General features: G+C 39.3%; 1 protein-coding gene across 3 annotated transcripts in view; it reads right to left on the bottom strand.

The window, feature by feature from the left end:
• Positions 1 to 20,551, bottom strand: part of schip1 (schwannomin interacting protein 1) — a 797,934-nt gene that overhangs the window by 557,037 nt on the left and 220,346 nt on the right. Inside the window, exon 1 of one of the 3 annotated variants that reach the window (XM_061973021.2) lies at positions 6,623 to 6,712. The exons of the other annotated variants lie outside the window; for them this stretch is intronic. Within the exon in view, the coding sequence (XP_061829005.1) occupies positions 6,623 to 6,643 (21 nt within the window). The 5' untranslated portion in view covers positions 6,644 to 6,712. Of the gene's footprint in view, positions 1 to 6,622; positions 6,713 to 20,551 lie in introns of those variants that run through there. 3 annotated transcript variants of the gene reach the window in all.

Raw genomic sequence — 20,551 nt, 5'->3', positions numbered from 1 at the left:
AAAGGTAGATTCCATGAAATGCTCAGTCATTCACAAACAAGGATGGGGCGAGGGTCACTACTTTGTCAACAAATGCGTGAGCAAATTGTTGAACAGTTTAAGAAAAATCTTTCTCAACCAGTTATTGCAAGGAATTTAGGGATTTCACCATCTACGGTCCATAATATCATCAAAGGGTTCAAAGAATCTGGAGAAATCACTGCACGTAAGCAGCTAAGCCCGTGACCTTCGATCCCTCAGGCTGTACTGCGTCAACAAGTGAAATCAGTGTGTAAAGGATATCACCACATGGGCTCAGGAACACTTCAGAAACCCACTGTCAGTAACTACAGTTGGTCGCTACATCTGTAAGTGCAAGTTAAAACTCTACTATGCAAGGCTAAAACCGTTTATCAACAACACCCAGAAACGCCGTCGGCTTCGCTAGGCCTGAGCTCATCTAAGATGGACTGATACAAAGTGGAAAAGTGTTCTGTGGTCTGACGAGTCCACATTTCAAATTGTTTTTTGGAAACTGTGGATGTTGTGTCCTCCGAACCAAAGAGGAAAAGAACCATCCGGATTTTTATAGGCGCAAAATTGAAAAACCAGCATCTGTGATGGTATGGGGGTGTATTAGTGCCCAAGACACTGGTAACTTACACATCTGTGAAGGCGCCATTAATGCAGAAAGGTACATACAGGTTTTGGAGCAACATATGTTGCCATCCAAGCAACGTTACCATGGACGCCCCTGCTTATTTCAGCAAGACAATGCCAAGCCACGTGTTACATCAACGTGGCTTCATAGTAAAAGAGTGCGGGAACTAGACTGGCCTGCCTGTAGTCCAGACCTGTCTCCCATTGAAAATGTGTGGCGCATTATGAAGCCTAAACTAGCACAACGGAGACCCCGGACTGTTCAACAACTTAAGCTGTACATCAAGCAAGAATGGGAAATAATTCCACCTGAGAAGCTTAAAAAATGTGTCTCCTCAGTTCCCAAACGTTTACTGAGTGTTGTTAAAAGGAAAGGCCATGTAACACAGTGGTGAACATGCCCTTTCCCAACTACTTTGGCACGTGTTGCAGCCATGAAATTCTAAATTAATTATTATTTGCAAAAAAAAAAAAAAAAGTTTATGAGTTTGAACATCAAATATCTTGTTTTTGTAGTGCATTCAATTGAATATGGGTTGAAAAGGATTTGCAAATCATTGTATTTTGTTTATATTTACATCTAACACAATTTCCCAACTCATATGGAAACAGGGTTTGTATAATCTGCAAATAAGACTTAGACTTCCTTTTATTGTCATTCAAATTTGAATTTTACAGTACATATTAGAACAACATTTTGTTGCATTAGCTCATGGTAGGACAAAAGAGCAATAAGGTGCAGATATAAATAGATTACTGTACAGATAAACATATTGTACTTTTGCATATGCATTCCACGTTTATGGATATATGTTATATTGTCTTTATATTTCAGCCAGTTAATCCATTTTGTTGTTGTTGAGTGTCGGTGCTGTAGAGAGCCCGGGAGAGTAACCGTGTTATACTCTTCCCTATCAGTAGGTGGCAGCCGGTAGCTAATTGCTTTGTAGATGTCGGAAACAGCGGGGGCAGCATGCAGGTAAAAAGGTGAGTGCCCCTAAGAAAAGGCATTGAAGCTTAGGGAAGGCTATGCAGAACGAAACTAAAACTGAACTGTCTGCAAAGTAAACAAAAACAGAATGCTGGACGACAGCAAAGACTTACAGCGTGTGGAGCAGTAGACGGCGTCCACAAAGTACATCCGTACATGACACGGCAATCAACAATGTCCACACAAAGAAGGATAGCGTCCACGCAACTGAAATAGTCTTGATTGCTAAAACAAAGCAGGCGCGGGGAATGGCGTTTAAGGAAGACATGAAACTGCTACAGGAAAATACCAACAAAACAGGAAAAGCCACTCAAATAGGAGCACAACACACTACACACAGGAGTACTTTGAGACAAGAGCTATAGTGATGGTTATGGTTTAAAGTCATATCCTACAATTGCCAGAACTACTTTTTACTGTCAACATCGACTACTGAGATTAATTTTTTTTAATGTTTTCTGCTGGTGTTTTTTTCCAATGAAAAAAAATGTGCCCCGGCTCCAAAAAAGGTTACAAAAAAAACTGGGCTAGACCAGTGTTTTTCAACCACTGTGCCGCGGCACACTAGTGTGCCGTGAGATACAGTCTGGTGCACTGCAAAAAGTCAGTGTTCAAAAACAAGAAAAAAAAAAAAGAAAATTAGGAGTATTTTTTCTTGAACCAAGCAAAATTATCTGCCAATAGAACAAGAAAGTTTGGCTTGTCAATACTTTCTAAAACAAGTCAAATTAGCTAACCTCAATAAACCCCAAAATACCTTAGAATAAGTATATTCTCACTAATAACAAGTGCACTTTTCTTGGTAGAAAAAAAAGACCTTTTTGCTCAATGTGTTGAAAAATATTCTTAAATTAAGTAAATGCTAGTGCCATTATCTTGACAAAATGATATGCGCTCGGCATTACATTTCTTGAAACCAGCAAACTTATACTAAAAACTAATTCATTGTTCTTAATGGAAAGGCAACAAGGCAACCGCTTGTTACTCTCGGGGTCTACTAGCCGCTCAGGCAAATCATATTGTCTAAAAATGCATTTTTCCATCGATAACATGACATCATCACGCCAAGTGCGTGCTCTTTCAGACAATTAGTGCTTATATATACAGCCCGGCCACCGGCCAAAAACATTTTAATTGTAATTTGGAGAAATTTGTCTGAATGTGCATGAACTATTTATGTTCAAAGTTGTTTGAAATGTTAAATGTTTAAATATTAACTGTCAGTTTGCTGTACTGTGCCAACTGTACTATTATATGAGTACGTATTTTCTATTGTTATATTGAAAATAAGACAGCAAAGTCAATTTGGCTGTCATCTGTTTTAATTATGAGACACAATTGTGTAAAAATCATGATTTTATTTTTCATGCTTCAAATAAAGAATTGTTACTTTAAAAAAGCAGTTTTATACTTGTGAGTGTTGATGACACAGCTTTGCAACACTTGATATTCTAGTTTCAAGCATGTTTCACTCAATTTAGGTCATAAAATCTCAGCAACAAGCTGTAATATCTTACTATGATCATTTAGGACCAAAACCCTTAAAACAAGTAAAAGACTAACATAACATCTGATTAGTGAGAAAAATCATCTTATTAGACAGAAAATAAGCAAATATCACCCTTATTTGAGATATTTAATCTTACTTAGATTTCAGTTTTTGCAGTGTGTGCCGTGGGAGATTATCTATATACACCTATTTGGGTTAAAAAAATGCTTTTTTTGCAAATTGTGTGTTGTTGTTGAGTGTCGGTGCTGTCGAGAGCTCGGCAGAGTAACCGTGTAATACTCTTCCATATCAGTAGGTGGCAGCCGGTAGCTAATTGCTTTGTAGATGTCGGAAACAGCGGGAGGTAGTGTGGAGTTAAAAGGGTATTTTATGCTTAAACCAAAAATAACAAAAAGGTGAGTGATCCTAAGAAAAGGCATTGAATCTTAGGGAAGCCTATGCAGAACAAAACTAAAACTGAACTGACTGCAAAGTAAACAAAAACAGAATGCTGGACGACGGCAAAAACTTACAGCGTGTGGCACAGCAGACGGCATCCACAAAATACATCCGAACATGACATGACAATCAACAATGTCCACACAAAGGATAGTGTCCGCACAACTGAAATGGTCTTGATTGCTAAAACAAAGCGGGTGCGGGGAATAGCGCTCAAAGAAAGACATGCAACCGTGACAGGAAAATACCAACAAAACAGGAAAAGACACTAAAATAGAAGCGCAAGACACTACACACAGGAAAACACCAAAAAAGTCCAAATAAGTCACAGCGTTAACTGACAGATAATGACAGTACTTTGAGACAAGAGCTATAGTGATGGTTATGGTTTAAAGTCATATCCTACAATTGCCAGAACGACTTTTTACTGTCAACATCGACTACTGAGATTCTTTTTTTTAATGATTTCTGCTGGTGGTGTGCCTCTGCATTTTTTCAACGCAAAAAATGTGCCTCGGCTCAAAAAAGGTTGAAAAACACTGGGCTCGACGACCGGATACTTATATTGTGTATACACAAATCTCTGTCACGTATTAAAACCTTTACGTCACCGAGTCATTTTATTTGTGTTGACGTACTAAATCATTGATATATTTTTGAGCGCCGTGTGTAATGTTCTATATTTTCATTGGAACATGTAAAATGTTGGTGTTGTTTACTTGAGTCATATTGCCATCATACCTTTTACCACGTATCTCTTATGTTTGACTGCCATCTACTGGTAACACTTACCATTACACCATGTACCAAATAAAATTGCTTCGAGGTCGATAAGCAAAAATTAAATTATTTTGTACATTTGTACATTTAGTCCGGAAAATACAGTATTTATAAATGGGTCACGTATTAAAACCTTTACGTCACCGAGCCATTTTATTTGCGTAAAAGTTCAGTTCAGTTCAGTTTCAGCTTATTTCGAACATGTTTACGATACAATGTAATGCATCACATATTTCCAGTTGTTTCATTACAGCACGTCCAAAAAGGAGTAGGAGAATCAGAGCTTATTATGGTGAATGATGTTCACTAAATAATCTCATCAATGAAGCATACACACAAACATATTCAACAGTGGGTTTTCTAACAATTGGGAAGGTTTGTGTCATGTTTGTCCTCAAACAAAAAACATACTAGAACAAAAACAACTATTCCCCCCCCCATCTTTTTCCATTTTCAATCTTTTTAAAAATGCTCCAGGGAGCCACTAGGGCGGCACTAAAGAGCCGCATGCGGCGCGGGTTGCTGACCCCCGTCCTATGCACATAAATCAAGTAATGAATAATCATTCACTGTAAGACCAAGCAAGATTATGTTAACACTCGACAAATATAGTCTTCCAATTTAGTGATTTAAGAGGGCCAGCCTAGGCTACCAGTTGCCACCCATCCATGTTCTACCGCTTGTCCCTCTCTGGGTTGTGCGGGTGCTGGAGCCTATATCCTGGCTTCATTTAGGCGGAAGGCGGTGTACACCCTGGACAAGTCACCACCTCATCGCAGATAGACAACATTCACACTCTAGGGCATGGGTGTCAAACTCTGGCCCGCCGTGTAATTTCATTTGACCCTTGAGGCAATATCAAATTAACATTAGAGCTGGCCCGCCGGTATCATACAGTGGCGGTGCCGCTGTAACACCGCATTCACCGCTAATACTCATACTTGCCAACCCTCCCGATTCTCCCGGGAGACTACTGAATTTCAGTGCCCCTCCCGAAAATCTCCCGGGGCAACCATTTTTCCGACTTTCTCCCAATTTCCACCGGGACAACAATATTGGGGGCGTGCCTTAAAGGCACTGCCATTAGCGTCCTCCACAACCTGTCGTCACGTCTTATTTTCCTCCATACAAACAGCGTGCCGGCCCAATCACATGTTGTATGCGGCTTATACACACACACAAGTGAATGCCAGCATACTTGGTCAACAGCCATACAGGTCTCACTGAGGGTGGCCGTATAAACAACTTCAACACTGTTACAAATATGCGCCACACTGTGAACCCACACCAAACAAGAATGACAAACACATTTTGGGAGAACATCCGCACCGTAACACATCATAAACACAACAGAACAAATACCCAGAACCCCTTGCAGCACTAACTCTTCCGGGATGCTACAATATACACCCCCTGCTACCACCAAACCCCGCCCACCTCAACCCCGCCCCCCCACCTCAACTTTTTGAAAGTTGATTTTGCACTATTAAGTTGTATAAGCATTGCTTTTTCCATATTCAGTGTTAAAGCAAATCAGTGTAGCAAACTGAGCAATAATTAACGTTTTATTCAGGCACTTTCTCTTGTTACTTCAAGGCTTGAATGTTTGATTCATTCATTATTATTTTATTTTCAAATTTATTATTAACCTGTGGAAAACGTTTATTTTGATATTTACCTCAGAAGGCTGCAAATAGAAAAGAGGCATTACATTTTTATAAAAATTGTATTCGATATGCAATTGATATTTTTTAATTATTATTTTTATTATTTGAAACTCGATTTTGCATGTCACTATAAAGTTATATAAGCCTTGCTTGTTCAATATTCAATGCAAAACTTGTTTGGGTCCCTATAAAAAGGTTAATTTGTTCAACCTTGGCCCGTGGCTTTGTTCAGTTTAAAATTTTGGCCCCCTCTGTAATTGAGTTTGACACCCCTGCTCTAGGGCCAATTTAATGTTGCCAATCAACCTATCCCCAGGTATGTGTCTTTGGAGGTACCCCTGGGTTTGTGTTTTGGTTGCCATGGGTGCAGACTGGTTTCACCTGCCTCCGATTAGTGTTCGGCACGCTCACCTGCTGCCGGCTACTAATCAGAGAGCTACTTATTCCCGTTTTTCGCCACACTCGGTCTGGTTTTCTTATTTGCGTCTACTCAACAAGTTATGTTGGTTTACCTGTTCATGTGCTAAGCTACGCCATAGCTCCCATGCTATCCGCACATTTGTTTTGTTTGTTTATGAAAATAAATCCTCTTCCTACCTCGGGAGTTTCCGTCTGCATCTTGAGAGAACGATCCACACAGTAAAATGCGACCCAAGCATTACAGAAGACAGCCAGACAGTGTGTGGCGAAAAAGAGGAACGCGTAGCTCTCTGATTAGTGCCCAGGAGCAGGTGAGCGACCCAAACACTAATCAGAGGCAGGTGAAACTAATCAGCACCCATGACAACCAAAACACAAACCCAGGGGTGCTCAAAACAGGGACTCAGGGAGTTAAAAACTAAACAAAACATGATTCAATCATGACATCTGCAGAGGTATGACAGAAATTAGTAGCATTTCATACAAAATGTAACACGCTGTATAATTACAATAATAATATTTGTTTGCAGTTGCTTATTACCTTGCTGCATTCACCCAATATTGTTGGATTCTACTATAATATTAAATTCAATCCAATCCACTTTATTTATATAGCACATTTAAACAACAACAATGTTTCCAAAGTGCTGCACAAACATATTAAAAATAAGAATAAAATATTATCCTTAGCTCCACCAATGACTGAATAAAATCAAAATAAATAAATATAAAACCAATATGAAAATAAATATGATTAAAAACGATTTTAAAGGGTAAATAACTTTACTAACATACTTATTTTACTATGAATGTTTTTCCAATTGTCCTTAAACAACCAAATATGGTTCAATGACATTTTTTTTTAAAAGAAAATCAACCCCAAATACATTGAAAGTTCGGCTTAATACATGATCTACGGGGATATTACATATTTCCAAAACAAGCATGTTTTTTGTTGTTTTTTTTTTGAGCGCAAAGCTTTCAATGACATTTTTCGTGGGAGCAAATTGAGACACTTTACAGAATGTCACGTCATCTAATTATTTCAACACAAGAGGGCACTACCCTGGAACCCCAAGCCAAGGTCCTTCTCTATTGGGTTGTACTTTTTGAACATTGTCATGTGATCCACAGTACAGAACATCTTGTAAAAAAAATAAAATAAAATCCAATTTAATAACAGTTAGTAACTGACCTATGTGCAGTATTTTTTTTATTTGCACTTGTAGCCTAACCTGATATGATCTCTTTGCTTTTATACTGCTTATTGTTTTTATATTGACTTTGCAGTGTTCAGGCTTTTACGAGTACACAGTAGTTTGTGTTATTCTTTATAGTCGGACATGTTTTGGCCCCTTTTGTCTTGTCGGTAATAGAACGTTTTAAAAGCCGACAGCTAATCCCATTTTGTACTATATAGATAGTAAACTCAGCTAGCCTGAACTCTGCAGATCTTTTTTTTTTTCAGCATTTAGAAGAAAAACAAATATTTGATATAATTATGAACTATTGCGATACTGGTAAATGTCAATGCTATGAAAAAAAAATGGGGAACTGCTCTTTTTTCCAATTTGTGCCTATCAATTACAATCCTTATATGAGACAAGCACACATATATGATTTTCTTTTTTTATGCATTCTAAGGTGTAAATAAACGCTAGCAAGAGTCAGTTAAGAATGAGGTAATGCTCCATTCTGCCTATGAAGTGCTCTAAAAACATCCAAAAACCTCAATCAATGTTTTATATACATATATGTAATGTAGTAACAGAGACATTCGTAATACGTAATATTTACGTGTTTTGGTCATTTTAAGCATACGCTGGCGCATTGATTTCACAGACGCATCACAGCGTTTGCTATTTCCTTCGACAACAACTACTAATCATGGCAGACTTTATGAGAAAAAACGACGACTACTTTTGGATGAGATCCGGACGTTAAATTTTTGAGCCTGAACATACAGAGAACGGGTTTAGAAGCTGATTGATGATAATCAGTTCTAGCAATTAGCACTTTCGCTAAGTGCTGAACGAGAAATACAGTACAAACCAACTGATGGGATGTTTACATCTTCCCGAGAAATACAGTACAAACCAACTGATGGGATGTTTGCATCTTCCCGTTTAGATGAAGAATTAAAAGCCACACGCAGGTTAAGGAAAAAAAAAAGTGAGTGCAAACAAGCATCTTTTCCTGTCTTTCTCGCACTCTTCGGGTCCGAGTTGAACATACAGATTCACCAACTTCTCGGTTTATGGCCACAACCGTCTACTATACAAGTGAAAGGCATTATTTATAATTTAGTTTAGTTTAGTCTTTATTTGAAGGGACAATGCACAGAGACATTAAGCTCAAAGACAGATTTGTTCTGCACCAGATTATAACTAAATAGGTCATTTCCATCTGCAGTCCCTGGCTACCTAAATTAAAGAGATACAAAAATCATGCAATAAAATCATAACATAAAAATTATACTATAGCATTTAGTATTCATGTTTACCAACTCAGTAGTTGCATAAGGTAGTTACCCCCGTGATCACGGCACCGCTAAACGTAGTTCCTCATCTTTAGCGCTTATAATAACAATGTCGCTAATACTTGGTTACTATTCAGATCACGACATGTAAATAAAGTATTGTTGGCGGTTTTCGGAGGGCTTTATGTTAACACTTAAAATCTTTTTTTTCCCCTCAAAACTTGACAGTGCGCCTTATAACCCGGTGTGCCTAATGTAAGGAATACGTTTGGTTGAGCTTACCAACCTCGAAGCTATTTTATTTGGTACATGGTGTAATGATTAGTGTGACCATTAGATGGCAGTCAAACATAAGAGATAAGTTTAGGCTGCACTATGATGGCAATATGACTCAAGTAAACAACACCAACATTTTATACGTTCCATTGAAAATATAGATTATACACGGCGCTCAAAAATCTATAAAAATGTTTTAGTACGACTTTGGTAAACTATGAAGCCGCACCACTTGATGGATTGTACTGTGCTTCAATATAAAAGTAGTATTATGGTGTGTGTATAAGGTAAGACATTATCTGACGTTTTGTTTCCCAATATTATGCAAAAGCAACTGTTCTTACTTTCTGGTACCTGCTGATCTGTATTTAGGATCTGCATAAAACCTGAAAAATTGCGCGCGTCCGCCTTTGTAGTCCGTGGCGACACTGTAGTCAATAAGCTTCTTCTTTTTCTCTATCTTCTTGTTATGGGACATTCATCCTCCACTGTTGCCATTTCTAATATAAAGTAGAGTAAAGTTCTTACTTATATATGTCAGTAAACGCGCCATGAAAGCACTAAAAGTGAGTTTACATTATTCACTCAAGGAACTTTAGTTATTAGAGAGTTCCGGTCGGGCGTTTTTTCACGGGACACATTTCCGGAGATGCTGCTCCGTTATTGATTGAAATAAAGTCTGAATGTCATTAAAACAGTTAGCTCAATCTTTTGACACTTCTTCCACCCCCGTCCTTGCACGCTACACCGCTACAACAAAGATGACGGGGAGAAGACGCTGTCGAATGTGAGTCACGTAAATAAGACCGCCCACAAAACGGTGCATCCTGAAGAGACTGTCAGAAAGCGGCTTGAAGATGTTTAAAACATCATCTATGCAACATTTTGACCAAAGAACCACCATTACATGCTATGTAGACCACAAGGAAGTATTTTACATTTAGAAAAAAAATATAATATGACATATTTACTGACAGATATACGTAAGAACTTTACACTACTTTATATTAGAAATGGCAACAGCGGAGGATGAATGTCCCATAACAAGAAGATAGAGAAAAAGAAGAAGCTTAACTACAGTGTCGGCACAGACTACAAAGGCAGACGAGCACAATTTTTCAGGATGTATGCAGATCCCAAATACAGATCAGCAGGTACCAGAAGATAAGAAAAGTTGCTTTTGCATAATATTGCGAAACAAAACGGCAGGTAATATGTCTTACCTTATACACACACCATAATAATACTCCTATGTTGAAGCACAGTACAATCCATCAAGTGGTGCGGCTTCATAGCTTACCAAAGTCATACTAAAACGTTTTGATACAATTTTGAGCGCCGTGTGTAATGTTCTATATTTTCAATGGAACATGCAAAATGTTGGTGTTGTTTACTTGAGTCATATTGCCATCATACCCCTTACCATGTATCTCTTATGTTTGACTGCCATCTACTGGTCACACTTATTACACCATGTACCAAATAAAATTGCTTCGAGGTCGGTAAGCAAAACCAGAATTATTCCGTACATTAGGCGCACAGGGTTATTAGGCGCACCGTCGAGTTTTGAGGGGGAAAAAAGGATTTTAAGTGCGCCTTATAGTCCGGAAAATACAGTATTTATAAATGGGGCATTTATTAATCTAAAAAAAGAGATCATCACATTATTTGAAAGCAGGCAATATCTGGAGACCTGTTATTTCCCTAATCTTATAACAATCTAATTTATTAATTTGAGTAGGGATGTGTGAGTGCATTAGAAAGTGGAAACAACAACACAGCTCTCTTTGGCCACGAACTGCTCAGTCAGCATTATTACCACTGATGAATTCATTGAAATCAACAGCTGGACAAGTGCAACACCCGTGATTTACAAAACCAACAACAGCTGAGTCGCAACATTTTGAAGCCAATGCAGAGGTTGATAAAGCTGCTGTGGACTTCAAATACAGCTACTGCAATCCTGTGGAGGTGAGGAACAACTGGGTCAAGACGTCAACTACAGCCACAGTTGTTGATGCCAATGCTTTTCAACCTGGCACTAAATGGAGACCCCCTGGTGGTTATTTGGTTTTTCAAGACCACACACTCAGCAACTAAAGGCGACTTCAATCAATCAATCAAAGTGTATTATAAAGCCCTTAAAGGCCTACTGAAACCCACTACTACCGACCACGCAGTCTGATAGTTTATATATCAATGATCTTAACATTGCAACACATGCCAATACGGCCGGGTTAGCTTACTAAAGTGCAATTTTAAAATTTCAGGCCGAAATATCCTGCTGAAAACGTTTCGGTATGATGACGCCTGCGCGTGACGTCACAGATTGTAGAGGACAATTTGGTACAGCATGGTGGCCAGCTATTAAGTTGTCTGTTTTCATTGCAAAATTCCACAGTATTCTGGACATCTGTGTTGGTGAATCTTTTGCAATTTGTTCAATGAACAATGGAGACAGCAAAGAAGAAAGCTGTAGGTGGGAAGCGGTGTATTGCGGCCGGCTGCAGCAACACAAACATAGCCGGTGTTTCATTGTTTACATTCCCGAAAGATGACAGTCAAGCTTTACCATTGGCCTGTGGAGAACTGGGACAACAGAGACTCTTACCAGGAGGACTTTGAGTTGGATACGCAGACGCGGTACCGTGAGTACGCAGCTGCGGCTTCCAAACATTTGATCGCTTGTCCGTACGTACGTGCCGCTATGTGCATGTCACGTACGTAACTTTGGGGATTTTGGGGAAATATATGTGCTGTATGAACTTTGGGGAGGTGAACGGTACTTTGGGCTGCTGGATTGAGTGTGTTGTGCAGGTGTTTGAGTTGTATTGGCGGGTTATATGGACGGGAGGGGGGAGGTGTTTGTTATGCGGGATTAATTTGTGGCATATTAAATATAAGCCTGGTTGTGTTGTGGCTAATAGAGTATATATATGTCTTGTGTTTATTTACTGTTTTAGTCTTTTCCAGCTGAATATCAGGTCCCACCCGCCTCTCACAGCATCTTCCCTATCTGAATCGCTCCCACTGCCCTTTAGTCCTTCACTCTCACTTTCCTCATCCACAAATCTTTCATCCTCGCTCAAATTAATGGGGAAATTGTCACTTTCTCGGTCCGAATCGCTCTAGCTGCTGGTGGCCATGATTGTAAACAATGTGCAGATGTGAGGAGCTCCACAACCTGTGACATCTCGCGCATATCGTCTGCTACTTCCGGTACAGGCAAGGCTTTTTTATCAGCGACCAAAAATTGCAAACTTTATCGTTGATGTTCTCTACTAAATCCTTGCAGCAAAAATATGGCAATATCGCGAAATGATCAAGTATGACACATAGAATGGACCTGCTATCCTCGTTTAAATAAGAAAATCACATTTCAGTAGGTCTTTAAACACAAGTGTCTCAAAGGGCTGCACAAGCCACAATAACATAAGGGTTCATTGAAAAAAGTGAATTGGAGCAATTATGGTACTTTAAATGGCCTCTTTAATGCTGATAACATTGTCACTTATTGCATAGTTCTGGACCTAAAAGTGTTGCCTTTTGGTAAAATGAACCCCAAAATAGAAACAGTAGTGACTATAGGCTTGTTTTCTAAGGAGTTTCAGAACATTTTGGAACGCCTACTTTTAGCTTCGAAATATGGGCGGGCCTGCATCAGCCTGGAGGCAATTTCATATTGTGCAGCATGTGTTTTGGTACTATCATGATATTTTCATGCAGAATTTGAATTATTCATTAAAAATGGCTGCATTGTTGCAGGTTGTAGCAACACAACAAAAGAGGAGGTCAGCCTGCATACATTTCCAAACGATAGGAATATGAGGATAGTGAGGACCTCTCCAGTTAAATTGACCCACGCAAAATGGGACGAACCAAGCGAGAGGAGTGTAATTTGCAGCGATCATTGTAATGATACTGACTTCGAAGAAGAGAGGTTTTGGTCAGAGTTTGGATGAAAATAATTCAAGAATGTGTCCAATCTCGAAAATCGGGAGCACCTTCGAGACTGAGTCAGAACATGCTGGAAAACAGAAAAAGGAGAAAAACGAGTGAAAAAGAAGGTAAGCCGCTCATATTCTACAAAACCCAAAACCAGTGAAGTTGTCACGTTTTGTAAATGGTAAATAAAAACAGAATACAATGATTTGCAAATCCTTTTCAACCTATATTCAATTGATTAGACTGCAAAGACAAGATATTTAATGTTCAAACTGGTAAACTTTAATTTTTTGCAAATATTAGCTCATTTGGAATTTGATGCCGGCAACATGTTTCAAAAAAGCTGGCACAAGTGGCAAAAAAGATTGACTTATTTGGAACATCCCACAAATGAACGGGCTAATTGGGAACAGGTGGGTGCCATGATTGGGTACAAAAGCAGCTTCCATGAGATGCTCAGTCATTCACAAGCAATGATGGGGCGAGGGTCACCACTTTGTCAACAAATGTGTGAGCAAATTATCTAACAACATTTCTCTACCAGCTATTGCAAGAAATTTAGGGATTTCACCATCTACGGTCTGTAATATCCTCAAAAGGTTCAGAGAATCTGGAGAAATCACTGCACGTAAGCGATGATATTACGGACCTTCGATCCCTCAGGTGGTACTGCATCAAAAAGCGACATCAGTGTGTAAAGGATATCACCACATGGGCTCAGGAACACTTCAGAAAACCACTTTCAGCAACCCTCTTCTCCTTTTTCTCTAGACTTTTGCTCTTTCATCATGCGTTTTGCACAACAAAGCCTTGTTGGTGGTGAGAACAAAGTACAATAGCTGTATAAAAAAAAAAGAACAAGTGTATAGTATTGGATGAAATCAAACTGGACCATGGCCATTTATCCAGCCAGAGAAAAAGAGAAACAACAGATATTACCCGCCTGGACATAGATGCCTGCAACATGTTTCAAAAAAGCTGGCACAATTGGCAAAACAGACTGAGAAATTTGAGGAATGCTCAGCAAACACTTATTTGGAACATCCCACAGGTGAACAGGCTAATTGGGAACAGGTGGGTGCCATGATTGGGTATAAAAGCAGCTTCCATGAAATGCTCAGTCATTCACAAACAAAGATGGGTCGAGGGTCCCAACTTTGTAAACAAAGGCGTGAGCAAATTGTCCAACAGTTTACAAACATTTCTCAACAAGCTATTGCAAGGAATTTAGGGATTTCACCATCTACGGTCCGTAATATCATCAACAGGTTCAGAGAATCTGGAGAAATCACTGCACGTAAGCGATGATATTACAGACCTTCGATCCCTCAGGTGGTACTGCATCAAAAAGCGACATCAGTGTGTAAAGGACATCACCACATGGGCTCAGGAACACTTCAGAAAATCCCTTTCAGCAACCCTCTTCTCCTCTCTCTCCAGACTTTTGCTCTTTCATCATGCGTTTTGCACAACAAAGCCTCGTTGGTGGTGAGAATAAAGTACAAAAAAATAAAAAAAACAAGTGTTTAGTTTTTGGATGAAATCAAACTGGACCAAGGCCATTCATCCAGCCAGAGAAAAAGAGAAACAAGAGAAATGACCCGCCTGGCAAATGGCCTTCATCTCTGCCAGTACACGGGGCGTAAATCTGTCCCTCGCACCTACGACCCATTCACACACACATGAATGGACGCATGCACACACACACACACACACACACACACACACACACACACACACACACACACACACACACACACACACACACACACACACACACACACACACACACACATACAGTCATGATCCAAATAGCTCGTGTGCTCCTCTAAATGCCCCTTAACTCAGCTGAGGGAGCAGAGTGACAGACAAAGAGAGAAGACAAATGTGCAGGCAGACAAACGTCCCAGCAGCCTATAAAAGCACAAAGTCATAATCGAGTTTCTCTCCTTCGCCGCACAGTTTTCAACTTTGTGCTCCTTTTACGGTCACCCCCTTGAAGTCATCTACCGCTGACATCACCAACACGATAGACTTTCACGTTCTCGCTTATTTATCCTCGTCTCCCGGCACGCGTTGTACACACTTGGCTCGGCTCTTCAATAGTTGATGAGCTTCCTGATGGGAGAGAGCTGGCGACAGAATCCTTGCCAGCACGGCTCGATCGCCATCCAGCGCCACGGCACATTGGCCAGCTGTGTTTGTTTTCCCCGTGAACGCTTTTAGCCGAGTGCGCAAACCTCGCCATGTAGACCCAAACTCACACTCACCAAGTGCTCTTTTTTTTTCTTCCTATTAATACATTTTACATAATTATGCAAAAGTTACTATGCAATACTTTCAAGAAATGTACCACTTATTTTCATATATTTATTGACAATCTAAGGGACTCACAGTGTCTAATACTACAAACCCCGTTTCCATATGAGTTGGGAAATTGTGTTAGATGTAAATATAAACGGAATACAATGATTTGCAAATCCTTTTCAACCCATATTCAATTGAATCCACTACAAAGACAAGATATTTGATGTTCAAACTCAAACTTTTTTTTTTTTTTTTTGCAAATAATAATTAACTTAGAATTTCATGGCTGCAACATGTGCCAAAGTAGTTGGGAAAGGGCATGTTCACCACTGTGTTACATCACCTTTCCTTTTAACAACACTCAGTAAACATTTGGGAACTGAGGAGACACATTTTTTAAGCTTCTCAGGTGGAATTCTTTCCCATTCTTGCTTGATGTACAGCTTAAGTTGTTCAACAGTCCGGGTCTCCGTTGTGGTATTTTAGGCTTCATAATGCGCCACACATTTTCAATGGGAGACAGGTCTGGACTACAGGCAGGCCAGTCTAGTACCCGCACTCTTTTACTATGAAGCCACGTTGATGTAACACGTGGCTTGGCATTGTCTTGCTGAAATAAGCAGGGGCGTCCATGGTAATGTTGCTTGGATGGCAACATATGTTGCTCCAAAACCTGTATGTACCTTTCAGCATTAATGGCGCCTTCACAGATGTGTAAGTTACCCATGTCTTGGGCACTAATACACCCCCATACCATCACAGATGCTGGCTTTTCAACTTTTCGCCTGTAACAATCCGGATGGTTCTTTTCCTCTTTGGTCCGGAGGACACGACGTCCACAGTTTCCAAAACCAATTTGAAATGTGGACTCGTCAGACCACAGAACACTTTTCCACTTTGTATCAGTCCATCTTAGATGAGTTCAGGCCCAGCGAAGCCAACGGCGTTTCTGGGTGTTGTTGATAAATGGTTTTCGCCTTGCGTAGGAGAGTTTTAACTTGCACTTACAGATGTAGCGACCAACTGTAGTTACTGACAGTGGGTATCTGAAGTGTTCCTGAGCCCATGTGGTGGTATCCTTTACACACTGATGTCGCTTGTTGATGCAGTACAGCCTGAGGGATCAAAGGTCACGGGCTTAGCTGCTTACGTGCAGTGATTTCTCCAGATTTTCTGAACCCTTTGATGATATTACGGACCGTAGATGGTGAAATCCCTAAATTCTTTGCAATAGCTGGTTGAGAAAGGTTTTTCTTAAACTGTTCAACAATTTGCTCATGCATTTGTTGACAAAGTGGTGACCCTCGCCCCATCCTTGTTTGTGAATGGAATCTACTTTTATACACAATCATGGCACCCACCTGTTCCCAATTTGCCTGTTCACCTGTGGGATGTTCCAAATAAGTGTTTGATGAGCATTCCTCAACTTTATCAGTATTTATTGCCACCTTTCCCAACTTCTTTGTCACGTGTTGCTGGCATCAAATTCTAAAGTGAATGATTATTTGTAAAAAAAAAAATGTTTATCAGTTTGAACATCAAATATGTTGTCTTTGTAGCATATTCAACTGAATATGGGTTGAAAATGATTCGCAAATCATTGTATTCCATTTATATTTACATTTAACACAATTTCCCAACTCATATGGAAACGGGGTTTGTACAACTAATGCTAAAAATAGAATACTTTGCATATACTTAGATTTTTAGGGTTGAAAAAATCTAGGTGCACACATATAAATACACTATATTGCCAAAAGTATTTGTCCACCCATCCAAATGATGAGAATCAGGCGCCCTAAACACTTGGCCTGATGTATAAAATCAAACACTTAAACATGAAGACTGTTTCTACAAACATTTGTGAAAGAATGGGCCGCTCTCAGTGATTTCCAGCGTGGAACTGTAATAGGATGCCACCTGTGCAACAAATCCAGTCGTGAAATTTCCTCGTTTCTAATTCTTCCAAAGTCGACTTTATTATGAGAAAAGTGAAGAGTTTGGGAACAGCAGCAACTCAGCCACCAAGTGGTAGGCCACGTAAACTGACAGAGAGGGGTCAGCGGTTGCTGAAGCGAATAGTTCAAAGACTTTCTGCACAGTTAGTTGCTACATAGCTCCAAACGTCATGTGACCTTCCAATTAGCCCACGCACAGTATGCAGAGAGCTTCATGGAATGCGTTTTCATGGCCGAGCAGCTGCATCTAAGCCATACATCACCAAGTCCAATGCAAAGCATGGGATGCAGTGGTGTAAAGCATGTCGCCACTGGACTCTAGAGCAGTGGAGACGCCTTCTCTGGAGTGATGAATCACACTTTTCCATCTGGCAATCTGATGGACGAGTCTGGGTTTGGAGAACGGTACATTTCGGACTGCATTGTGCCGAGTACGACATTTGGTGGAGGAGGAAATATGGTGTGGGGTTGTTTTTCAGGACTTGGGCTTGGCCCCTTAATTCCAGTGAAATGAATTTTGAATGCTCCAGGATACCAAAACATTTTGGGCAATTCCATGGGATGTCACTTCAAGTTCATATGTGAGTAAAGGCAGGTGGCAAAATACTTTTGGCAATATAGTGTATATACAATCGTGGTATATACACTTGTAAAGAACATAATATCATGGCTGTCTGGAGTTTCCAATCATTTCTACAACTCTTATTTTTTTGTGATAGAGTGATTGGAGCACATACTTGTTGGTCACAAAAAACATTCATGAAGTTTGCTTCTTTTATGAATTTATTATGGGTCTACTGAAAATGTGAGCAAATCTGCTGGGTCAAAAGTATACATACAGCAATGTTAATATTTGCTTACATTGTCAACACATTTAAGTCAGGACTTTGGGAAGGCCATTCTAAAACCTTAATTATATTCTGATTTAGCCATTCCTTAACCACTTTTGACGTGTGATTGGGGTCATTGTCCTGTTGGAACACCCAACTGCGCCCAAGACCCAACCTCCGGGCTGATGAATTTAAGTTGTCCTGAAGAATTTGGAGATAATCCTCATTTTTCATTGTCTAATTTAATTGGCAGCAGAACAGGCACAGAGCATAAAACTACCATCACCATGCTTGACGGTAGGTTTGGTGTTCCTGGGATTAAAGTTCTCACATTTTCTCCTCCAAACATATTGCTGGGTATTGTGGCCAAACAGCTCAATTTTTTGTTTCATCTGACCGCAGAACTTTCCTCTAGAAGGTCTTATCTTTGTCCATGTGATATACAAATGATGATATATATATATATATATATATATATAATCAAACAAAAAAACACAACAAAAAAAACTACCATTGACAGAATATATCCGTCAGCCCCTAAAAAAAAAAACAATACACACAATGTACACCGACATGTAAAATTAGACACATTACAGTACTTTATGGGCAAACCCAAACAAACAAAACTTCCTTGGCGGAGGTAAAAACGCATTGGAAATAATCTGTGTTATTTCAAACAGCGGCAGAGCAGAAAATGTTGAGTCGGCCCCCGAAATCACAATCAAAGCCATTCAATGATGGAAGAATACTATTTTGACTCCTACCAAAGTCAAAACTGCCAAAGAGCAATGAAGCAAACGTTTAAAGAGGTTGGAAAATGGCAGGCAAGGGGCCATCACGCTTTTAGGAGGTTTAAGGCATTGACCATATAATTGCTAAGTCTCCCAGTTGGAGTCAAACTAGGAAACTTTGCCATACTCAAACTTTGGCCCCGAATACATGATAATAAAATAAGGAACAAATTAGTGTTGTCCCCATACCAATATTTTGGTACTAATACCAAAATGATTTTGATACTTTTCGGTACTTTAATACTTTTCTAAATAAAGGGGATAACAAAAAATGGCATTATTGGCTTTATTTTAACAAAAAATCTTAGGGTACATTAAACATATGTTTCTTATTGCAAGTTTGTCCTTAAATAAAATAGTGAACATACTAGACAACTTGTCTTTTAGTAGTAAGTAAACAAACAAAGACTCTTAATTTAGCTGCTGACATATGCAGTAACATCTTGTTGAATATGACCAATGTATGATCCTGTGACTATTTGGTATCGGATTGATACCCAAATTTGTGGTATCCTCCAAAACTAATTTAAAGTATCAAAGAAGAGAAGAATAAGTGATTATTACATTTTAACAGAAGTGTAGATAGAACATGTTAAAAGAGAAAGTAAATAAATAAATAAATGATAAATGGGTTGTACTTGTATAGCGCTTTTCTACCTTCAAGGTACTCAAAGCGCTTTGACACTACTTCCACATTTACCCATTCACACACACATTCACACACTGATGGAGGGCGCTGCCATGCAAGGCGCTAACCAGCACCCATCAGGAGCAAGGGTGAAGTGTCTTGCTCAGGACACAACGGACATGACGAGGTTGGTACTAGGTGGGGATTGAACCAGGGACCCTCGGGTCGCGCACGGCCACTCTTCCACTGCGCCACGCAGTGGAAGTATTTATTAAAGTAAGCAGATATTAACAGTAAATGAACAAGTAGATTAATAATTCATTTTCTACCACTTGTCCTTAATAATGTAGACAAAATAATAGGTAGATAAATGACACAATATGTTACTGCATATGTCAGCAGACTAATTAGGAGTCTTTGTTTGTTTACTTACTACTAAAAGACAAGTTGTCTAGTACAGTGGTTCTCAATCTTTTTTCAGTGATGTACCCCCTGTGAATTTTTTTTTAATTCAAGTACCCCCTAATCAGAGCAAAGCATTTTTGGTTGAAAAAAAGAGATACAGAAGTAAAATACAGCACTATGTCATCAGTTTCTGATTTATTAAATTGTATAACAGTGCAAAATATTGCTCATTTGTAGTGGTCTTTCTTGAACAATTTGGAAAAAAAGATAGTTTTTGATTTATATTTATAAAGGATTTTTGAATTGTTGCTATTTTTAGAATATTTAAAACAAATCTCACGTACCCCTTGGCATACCTTCAAGTACCCCCAATTGAGAACCATTGGTCTAGTAGGTTCACTATTTTGTTTGAGGACTTAACTGCAATAAGAAACATATGTTAAGTTAAAGTACCCTAGGTGTGAAGTAATTATTCTCTGCATTTGAC

Source organism: Nerophis lumbriciformis, linkage group LG17 (genome assembly GCF_033978685.3).
Source record: "Nerophis lumbriciformis linkage group LG17, RoL_Nlum_v2.1, whole genome shotgun sequence".
In the NCBI taxonomy this organism is placed as follows: Eukaryota; Metazoa; Chordata; class Actinopteri; order Syngnathiformes; family Syngnathidae; genus Nerophis; species Nerophis lumbriciformis.
Note: the sequence above shows the minus strand (reverse complement) of the source record. Positions and strands in the feature narration are given on the sequence as shown.